This window comes from Coturnix japonica, chromosome 17 (assembly GCF_054131305.1).
Source record: "Coturnix japonica strain WE chromosome 17, WE-NBRP24, whole genome shotgun sequence".
Classification (NCBI taxonomy): Eukaryota; Metazoa; Chordata; class Aves; order Galliformes; family Phasianidae; genus Coturnix; species Coturnix japonica.
In genome coordinates this window covers 13,094,157-13,103,901 of record NC_140679.1, presented here as the reverse complement: position 1 = coordinate 13,103,901, position 9,745 = coordinate 13,094,157, and the positions used below count along the sequence as shown (strand labels likewise).

Sequence of the window (9,745 nt, the reverse complement as noted above, 5' to 3'; positions counted from 1 at the left end):
CCCACCCCATTGCTCCCCCAGCCCCACCTGGCAGTGCTGCACTCCCCCCCCTGCGCCCCACTTTCCATACTGGGGTGATGGGGGGGATAAAGGGGGGTGCAGCCCCTGCTGAGCTCAACCCCCCCCCCAAAGCAAAGGGTGATTTATATTTAGCTCTAAGGAAATGGGGCTTCAGCTGCAGTCTGTGTGTCTGTCTGTGTCTGTCTGTGTCTGTCTGTGTGCCCCCCTCCCCTTCCTCTCCCCATATGCCCACATGGAGCCCCCCAGCCCCACATCACCCCCCTCCTCCCCCCATTGCTGTCCCTGTGGGTGCAGCACAGACGCAGTGAGCATGGCCAGGACTGAGCTGGGGCTCAGCAGCCCCCAATGCAACTGGGTGGATGCAGCGGGGTGAGGAGTTTGCCAGGTCTCAGCCCATGTTGGAGCTGAACTCTGTTCATTGCAGTGACCAGAGACGGTGATGTGGGATTCTGGGCTCTGGGTACGGGATTGGGAGCTCTGGGTATGGGATTCTGTGTTCATGGTATGGGATTGGGAGCTCTGGGTATGGGATTCTATGTTCATGGTATGGGATTGGGAGCTCTGGGCGCTGGCAGCCGCCCCACGGGCACCAAGAACAGGTTCTGCTTCATTTCTGCTCCGGGTGTAGGGAGAGTGTGGGCAGAGCTGGAGCTGGTTATGGGAGCAGATCCCGGCCCCACACACCCCACATCCATCAGGTTATGGGAGCAGATCCCAGCCCCACACACACCCCACATCAGGTTATAGGAGCTGATCCCAGCCCCACACACCCCACATCCATCAGGTTATGGGAGCTGATCCCAGCCCCACACACACCCCACACCCATCAGGTTATAGGAGCTGATCCCAGCCCCACACACACCCCACACCCATCTCTCGGGTCTCAGTGCTCCTGGGGGCAGCTCATGGGGGGGAGGCACCGTGGGGACCCCCAGGAGGAGCCATGGGGGGATAACGAGGCTCTGAAGGTGGCACTGAGGGATGTGCACGCAGGGACGGAGCCGTGCACTAAGTGTGGGATCCCGGTGCATCTTTAGCTGCTGTTCTGCCCCTGAGCGGGGTCTGCTCCCCCACACGGCGCCATCCCGGCTGGTTTTAGGGGATAAAGTGGCTGAGCACCCTCAGGGCAGGGCCGCAGCTCTGCAGGCCTGGCAGCACAGCCCTGGCACAGCAGCTGGTTCTGCCTGCACTGCAGCAAAGCTTCCCTGCTCTGCAGCCATCAGCTCCTGCTGCTCCCAAACCCCCCCGGCACCGCGGGGCTGTGTCTGCTGCCACCAGCACCAACAGCTCCGTGCAATGAGGGCGATGTGCTCCCGATGTGCTGCTCCTCGTGGTGCCTTTGGGTCAGAGCTCAGCACAACCAGGGCACGGAGCATCGCCTCTGAAAGAGAAGCCTCAATAACAGCAATGAGAGGCGATAGGAGACAGCCACTGGAGTTTATTATTTCCCCGACCGTCGGGATTATGAAACCACAGAAGCAGAGTTGAAATATTTACAAAGTCATCCAGCGCCCCACGGAGATGAAGGGAATAAAGGGAGGGGGGGGATGGAGGGGTGGCCCCCACCAAAGAGCGGCCACAAAGCAACGGAGCTCTGTGATACAGGGGGGGAAACTGGAAGGGATGGAGCCAGTGTGAGGGATGGGGGCACAGCAGTTGATGGGGGATGCTGTGAGGGGGCACATCTCTTACCTGGCCGCCCCTCTGCCACCTCCCAGCTGTGGGATGCTCTGTCCCTTCATTTCCATGGGGCAGGGATGGCTCTGTGTGCTGGGGCAGCAATGTGGGAGCTCTGCTTCATCCCAGCCCCACTGAGTGCAGGGCTCTGCTGATGCTGCAGGGGAAGAGTCTGTGTATAAAAGCTCTGGGAATGGCACTGAACTGAACCTCCCCCAGCAGCTCCCAGCCTCAGCTTTGGCAACGCTCGTACAGCTGATCTCTAACACGGGGGGACACAGCCCTACCAGTCTGTAGGTTATTGCTACTGCAGGAGATGGGTTGTTTGGCTTCAGCCCCACAGCTCCTCGGAGGGTCCCAGACTTCCATTCAGAAGCGGGGCACGTCGGGACTCATCTCTCCCATCCACTGATGGGACATTGAAACAGTGGGAGAGGAGGAAATACAGCAAGAGACACCCAAAGGGAGACCAACCCTGTGTGGGTGGGGGGCACAGAGGGGGGAGCACAAGGGAGGCACCGGGAGGCAGCAGGGGCCTGGAATGGGCTTCCACATTAGGGGAAGCCATGGGGATGGTGTGCAGAAAGCCCCATGGAAAGCAGCACCTCAGAGAGCCCCCATCCAAACCCAATACAACAGGCCTTCAGCCTCTCCTTACACCTCCATCAGCCCCACATATCTTAGGGCTGCCAATGGAGGCACAGATGCTATCACAGCCTTCTGTCCCAGCACCCACCACCACCTCTGCAGGCAGCAGTTCCACGCCACACAGAGCACAGAGGCTTAAAGTGAAGGAGAAGTGCAACAACAACCTCAGGCACTGAGAGCACCAGGAGAAGCAGGAAAACTGTATTTGCTCTGGCAGAAGCTAAAAGGGCTTTGGCAGCAGAGTCCCAGCTCTGCAGCGTGCAGGCTGCCATGAGCCGTACCCGAGCCAGTCCATCCACTTTCCTGCTTTTCTGGGCTCACCAGCAGGACCAGATGGGACCCGCCCTGCTGCACAGCGACCCTCTGTGTCTTCTTAGGGCTGAGCCTCCAACACCTCCCTGGCACTGCTGGGCACTGTCAGGCCGTGCTGTGGCTGTGTGCACCCCATACCTCCTAATGTGTGCTATGGGAGGGGATGCAACCCTTCCTTGGAGGCTGGGAACCTAAGGAAGCATCTGATAAAGTGTGGCAGGAAGAAGGAAGAGGTGATGGGAGAGAACCCCAGGGGGTGTAAGCACTGGTGTTCCTCAAGCAACAAGGAGGGGGTTGCCTTGAGGCTCTGCCTCGTGCTGGAAGCAGTTTAACCCAAACCTCTCCCTTCCCAGCTGCCAAACTGCAGAAGGAGGGAGAAGTCAGGAGGCATTGAGACACAGCAGAGACAGGACAGAGACAGAAGGGGAAGAAGGCAGTTCCAGGACATGAGGATGAGCTGTTAGAGTGGAGTGGAATTGCAGCCTCCCGCATTGCTGTGCCTCTGTCCCACTGAGTCAAGCAGTCACAGTCCCCTCCTTGGGGTGCCCATAGGGTGGGGGGCTCCCAGCTGCTATCACCGCAGGTGAAGAGTCAGAACCACCGTCAGGATCGCCCCCAAGAAGAGCACAAAGGGAAGCCAAGTCTTCACAAATCCCCCTATGCTGTAAGACAAGAAGCAAAGGAAATAAAGGAAAGGATTTAAAGTCAGCAGAGGAACACAGGAGGGACAAAAAGAAGCACCGATCAATGAGAAATCAGAGGGAGACTAATGCTTTCCTTATCCATTGCTGCTGCAGATCTTGATACGACATGGGGTCCATAAAGAACCACAGGGCTGAGCTCTGCTTCCAGCACAGACCCCACTCCCAGTCCATCCCATGTCACATCTATGCAGTCAAACAACAGGATGCCATCGCAGTCAGTCTCACTGATGGGGCTGTTGGTGTATTTACCCAGCACAGCGGGGAGCACAGCCCAACCCAGCTGCAATTGCTGTCTGAGAACAGGCCAGACCCAGCAGAAGGGAAGCAATACAACAGCGTTATGCAGGGCAGCTCTCCAGACCCAAGGAGTTGAAATGGAGACGAAGTGCCCATCCTTTATAACAAGGAAAGCTCAGGATTTCCCTCTCCGCTCAAGCTGGAAATCAGTTCTAATGTAAACAAGAGAAACCAGTGACCCTTGGAGACCAGCCATGCTGTGACCTTCTGTTCTGACCTGACCCAGCACAAGGGAAGATCTGCTCTAGCTCATATTTCCCACATTCCTGGCACCTTAAATGAGTTGCTAGAGGCAGAATTGTGGGAGCTCTGCCCAGTGCAGCCCAGCAAACACTCCTGGTTCCTCCCCTATAAACAAGCAGCAGGCAGTGATGGCACCAGGACCTCTCAGCCATGTGTTAAGGGGGCGGGGAAGGGAGATGCTCCTCCCTTTTCCAAGGGACAGGCCGAAGCTCTGGAGGGATGGGAGAATGAAAGAAGAGGATTCAGCTGCCTGCTGAGCCCTGAGTGCTCCTCAGCTCACCTGACGTACTTCCCATAGAGGAGTGAGAAGAAGCAGAGCTTGACCATGTTCCAGGAGGTGCTGTTGTCGTACCTCATCAAGTTTAAGGCCAGAGCCACGTGAGAATGGCAGTTATCACAGCAAAGGTTGTGCTGGAACACAGAAAGGAGCACAGTGTTAGAAGCACCGTCCTTGAAGCTCCCCACTCCCACACGTTGCACAGGTCCAGCCCCTACAAGGGCCACACAGAGGGGAGAAACCACAAACAGAGACACAGAGAGACACAGAGAGACACAGAGAGACACAGAGAGACACAGAGAGACACAGAGAGACACAGAGAGACACAGCTGTACCATTCGGTGCTTGTACTCCTCCGAGGCGTCGTGCACAGCTGTGTCCCATGCATTGGGGCTGCTGGAGTAAACTTTGCCAGGATCCAGCTTCCAGTACCTGGAAATACAAGGACAGATGGGACCCCTTTGCTGCTGCTGCTCCTTCACAACAGGTTTACAAAGCCCCCCGAAAAACAGGAATGAGATGCCAGCAATGGCACTTGATCATAGAGCTATTAACACCACTACGGGGCTGTTACACCTCTAAGAAGCTTCAGTTTAATGTGGTTCCTTGAGAAGCACGACATGCAGCAGAGGGCTGTGTGAATGAGGCGACCTGGACACGACAAGCAGCATTACAGCACGGCCGTCTCCATGGATTAAAGGACATCTGCAGGTCAGCTGCTGGTTTAATAAGAAGTGATGGAAGCACTTACTTCACTGGCTTCCCAAACGCCATGTTGTCTTCCTGCAACAAAAGGGAAAAGGGGCTCATGAGATGCTTTGCAGAACACAGGGGGTGGCTCAAAGCTCACTGTGATGCAGACCAGGTTTTGGCTTAGGCACCGAGACCACCTTCTACTTACTGAGACAAAATACGGCCCCGCAAAGTCCCGAATGACTCCTGTCGATGTGCAGATACCCATATGGCCAATGATGGGGAAGAGCCATCTACAGAGGGAATGGAATCACACTGAGAGCTTGTAATGTGCTGCCAGGAGGCTGCTGGAGTGGCCACACAACAGACAGCATGGCAAGGACAAGCAGGGCTGGTGCGTGAGGCAGCCAGGGGGTGAGAGCAGGAGATGCAGGAGTGGTACAGGGCATACAGGGAACACCCAGAGCTGCGCTGTCCCAGCACACAGGCCCAGGGTTGGCTGTTCCATGTGGTGCTCAGGCTCCATCAAAGGGTTGGATCCAGAAGAAGGGATAAACCTGGACTCTTTGCTTGGACAATAAGGGATCAGAAGGTGCCCCTGCCCACCCAACAGTGCAGCTTTCACTGCAAACCTGGCACTGCAGATAGGAAATGAGGTTCCCGGCTCCTGCTGTTCCCTCACCCCTAAACTCTCCCCTTGTTTCAAAGGCTCCTCCTCACCCCCAGCATTCACAGTGGCCTCAATCCCAGCCTATCCATGGTTATGGTGATGTCTCTGTGCTCTCCCACAACCCGCAGCTTTCCCAGCTCTGCTGACCCCTCCCATTCCTCGCTGCTTTCTCCGTGCCCAGAGTCACATCTCAAACAGCATCGCAGCAAGGAAGGGACTCTCAAACCACAGCTCAATTACAGCGATCGAAACGGGGAGACAAACCACACGTGGCTGATAAGCACAACAGAGGAGATATCAAACCATTCTGGCTGCTCGATAGTGTAACCCCACAGCACGGAGGAGCTGCAAAGTTGGATCTTCTGCCCTACAGCCTCTTTACCTTCCCCTGCCTGGTGCAGTGCAAAGCAGGCAGCTCCCTGTGTCTGCTCAGTGTTCTATCAACCTGAAGGAGCCACCTTCAAAGTGCACAGTCTCTCCCTTTAGTTTCCCATCTGCTCTCAGCACTACCTGGCTTTCAAGCCTCCCAACCCGAGGATGACAGGATCAAAGTCACTGGGATCAAAGCGGAGCAATGATGCAACGTGCAAAGGGGTCCTGCCAAACAACAAGGCCGCAACCGGCACCGGGACAACAAGCGCCCCAAAGGCCCTGCTGCCCCACAGGCCTTTCTACTCCCCCCAAGGCCCTTCTGCCCCACAGGCCTTTCCACATCCCCATGCCCTGCTGTCCCACAGGCCCTTCTACCCCCCCAGGCCTTACTAATCCCCAGGCCCTTCTGCCCCCCCCAAGGCCCTTCTGCCCCCCAGACCCTTCTACCCCCCCAGGCCTTACTAACCCCCAGGCCTTTCTGCCCCCAGACCCTTCTACCCCCCAGGCCTTTCTACCCCACAGGCCCAGCTGTCCCCCATGCCCTCCTGCCCCTCAGGCCTTTCTACCCCCCCAGACCCTGCTGCCCACCCCATGCCCTGCTGCCCCCCAGGCCTTACTAACCCCCAGGCCCTTCTGCCCCCCAGGCCTTTCCACCCCCCCAGGCCCTGCTGCCCCCGCCCCCCCTTAGCCCTGCGGACTCACGTCAGCACGGGGATGGGCGTCCACACCACGCAATACGGGAACCGGCCCCGCTCCGCGTCCAGCCCGGCCCCGCCGCCGCCATTGAACTGCTTCATCTTGGCCTCCGCTTCCGCCATCACCTGGGCCCGCCTGGTGTGACGTCACTTCCTGGAAACCGTTGGCGCTTCCGGTTGCGGCTGGTAACCAGGAAGTGGGTGAGGCCTGCAGGCCCCAAAGCCCGAGTACATGGGGGACAGCAGCAAGTTGTGCCTATGGGAGAGCTCCATCAACTCAGTGTGCTGCACTGCGATCTATGGCTGCCCACCAGGCCCTCAGGAGCCCAGCTACCATTAGATCCCAGTCTAAACCAGCTCCAGCAGAGCCACCCAGCCCAGATCTCATAGGGAACAGCTCAAGTGGAGCTGTAGTGCAGCGTCAGCTCAGCACGAACTGTCATTAATGTGATGGGGAAGGGAGGCACAGAACAGCCCAGCTCCAAAGGGAAAAGGGGGAAGAAAGGGGGAAGAAAGGGGGAAGAAAGGGGGAAGAAAGGGGGAAGAAAGGGGGAAGAAAGGGGGAAAAAAGGGGGAAAAAAGGGGGAAAAAAGGGGGAAAAAAGGGGGAAAAAAGGGGGAAAAAAGGGGGAAAAAAGGGGGAAAAAAGGGGGAAAAAAGGGGGAAAAAAGGGGGAAAAAAGGGGGAAAAAAGGGGGAAAAAGGGGGGAAAAAAGGGGGAAAAAAGGGGGAAAAAAGGGGGAAAAAAGGGGGAAAAAAGGGGGAAAAAAGCCAATCCAGCCCTTCTGGAGAGCAAAGCGGTGCCTGGAGCTTTGGTTTCTAAAATCCCTTCCTATTTTGGCTCTGTGGATGGCAGATCCACACAGAGGCTCGATGTGTGAACACCTTTTGTTCTCCAAAGGGAAAGCTATTGGCATTGATCTGCTCCGAGCCAACGTTCAGTACCAGTGTTGAAAGCCACGGAGCAGACCCAACATCGCCATCAGCTGACACAGCCCTGGCACATCTATCACATCACACAATGGATTTGCTCTTCTTGCTGGCTCACTAAGCAGCATATCACCAGGGACCAGCAAAGCCACACACAGGGGACAGCACTGACAGGGCCACATATCCCTGCAGTGCCAACACACCTTCCCCCCCATACAGGGGCCATTTCAGTTCATTGCCTGTTAAAGAGGAGGGTACAGCCAACTGCTGGAGCACAGAACACCATTTTCCCCAGGCTGGGTTTCAAATAAATCAATACTCCTGTACTGCACAGCTTTCTTTGTGTTCATTCAGCATTCAGGGCTCTCCATCCCCAGCACCGCACTGGCAGAAAATGGGTGAGCAGTAGCTGACAGCAGGGTCTTCCTAGTGACAACTGGAAAGCTGCTGCCGTTGTTGTGCTATTGATCTAAGCAGAATACAAAACACCTGAAGTCAGCAGGGAAAAATAGCTGCAGTTGGAAAAGAAACTGTAGGGGGGTGGGGAGCAGGGGTAGAGCAGGTAAGAAGTTTTCCATGCATAAAATGAACAGCCGGGCGTTTTGTTGCAGCTATCTTGCCCGACTACAATAGTGGCTTAACGTAGGGAGCAGGAACAGTGCCACCATTGTTTCTGCAGTCTCTCGTTTGACAAGCAACAAAAGGTTTCGCTCCCATTTCTGCCAGCAACTTGCCACCGCTGGCTCCTCTCCTGTTGGCAGCGAGGAAGCAGCTCTAGCTCCTGTGGGCCTGAGATGTCCTCAGCACAGCAATCTTTGCTTCCTGCAGGCACCAGCGTGACACTCACACCCTGGGGACACAGAGCATCCCTGAGAGCGTGGCAAGGAGGAGCTCAGACCCCGCACCACCCCATTGCATGCCAGCACTGCTGCAGCTCAGCCCTGGGTTACTTCCCCTTTTCTACCCCGGCTCATCTCTGAGCCTGAGAGAAGCAGGCACCCAGCCAGCTCTCGTTCAGCGAGCAGCTTCCTTGGGAACCTTCCCTGTTGTGACAGCTCAAACATTGCAGGGACTGCCAGGACCGAACCACTCAAGGAACAGATCCCCTCCCCCTTCTGACATTGACAACCACAGCAGCAGCAGGCGACACCGCATGCAGGAGCCCATTTAAAATGTCACCCAGACACAGGCTGATGGAGGACACCAAGGCGTCCTTCCCCCGCCCTGCAGGTGATGCTGGGGTGGCTGCTTGGCGTTGCTGTTGTTCCTCTCCTGTGGTCTGTGCCTGCTGCAATCTGACAGCCTCTAATCACTCAGCGTGAACCAGAAACGTCGCTCTCATCTGTATTGATGATGGTGCTACTCACCGGCACAAGAACATAAGCAGGTTCAGCCACCCAGCCCAGAAGCACACCTCTAAGCCATCTCAGCCCTCGGCTTTAACCTTCAGGTCTTTTCTGCCTCCCTGTCACTTGAGAGCTTCGTTTTCCTCTCCCTCTCCTACAGACGCAGCCAGTCCATGGGGCAACTTTTATCTTTAAAGGGAAAGCCAGCAGCTCAGGGATGCGAGGTACTGAGTATAGGAGCTCTAAGAGCCACGTACAGGTCACAGTGATTCCTCAGCTGTGAAATCCACTATAAAAACCTCACCTTTCCTCCTCACCTTCCCTAGAGGGGTTGCCCATCAGCCTCATCTCCTGCAGCAACGAGGCCTGGACGAGGCACAAGCAGCATAACATGCAGAGGACTTAATTCCCCGCTGCAGCAGCAGGCAGTTCTCTGACATCCTGCTCTCATTTTGCTCTCACACAGGAGCCATCTTGAGCCCTTTGCAGACTTGTTCCTGGCACTGCAAACAGTTACAACAGAGAAGAGTGAGCTCATCCACAGGGCCGTCATTCCACTCCCCCTCCAGCCCAATCCTCTTACTCAAGTTACAAATAAAACCCATTTTTCTAGGTCCTTCTTGCCATTTCCACCCACAATTCAACCACACGGCTTCCCCTTCCATGCCTCCTCTTTGTCCAGGCCAAGAGCTGACCTAATTAGCTGATTGCCAATTCCAGCTGTGGATGCACACTGCTTTGTTAGAGCAGAGCCGTCCTTTAAAGTTATAATTTTTTATCAGACAGGATTTGAAATGAAGAGGCCTGAAAAGGCCTTCAGCTGAAAGGTGTCTAACAGGAATTTCGGAGAGAGGAGTTCAAA

At 56.0% G+C, this 9,745-nt stretch overlaps 2 protein-coding genes across 2 annotated transcripts in view; both read right to left on the bottom strand.

Moving 5' to 3' along the window:
* SYTL1 (synaptotagmin like 1) overlaps nucleotides 1-1,105 on the bottom strand; it is an 11,007-nt gene extending 9,902 nt beyond the window's left edge. The window contains exon 1 of the mRNA XM_085517958.1: nucleotides 1,098-1,105. Coding sequence (XP_085374084.1) covers nucleotides 1,098-1,105 — 8 coding nt within the window. The remainder of the gene's footprint in view (nucleotides 1-1,097) is intronic.
* A 339-nt stretch (nucleotides 1,106-1,444) lies between these two features.
* TMEM222 (transmembrane protein 222) lies at nucleotides 1,445-6,733 on the bottom strand. The gene is made up of 6 exons (XM_015883717.3): nucleotides 6,617-6,733; nucleotides 5,081-5,165; nucleotides 4,931-4,962; nucleotides 4,515-4,611; nucleotides 4,183-4,313; nucleotides 1,445-3,320 (listed from the first exon to the last, which is right to left on the bottom strand). The coding sequence occupies exons 1-6, from the start codon at nucleotides 6,730-6,732 to the stop codon at nucleotides 3,233-3,235; spliced, it is 549 nt and encodes a 182-aa protein (XP_015739203.1). The 5' UTR covers nucleotide 6,733; the 3' UTR covers nucleotides 1,445-3,232.
* Between the last annotated feature and the right edge of the window lie 3,012 nt (nucleotides 6,734-9,745).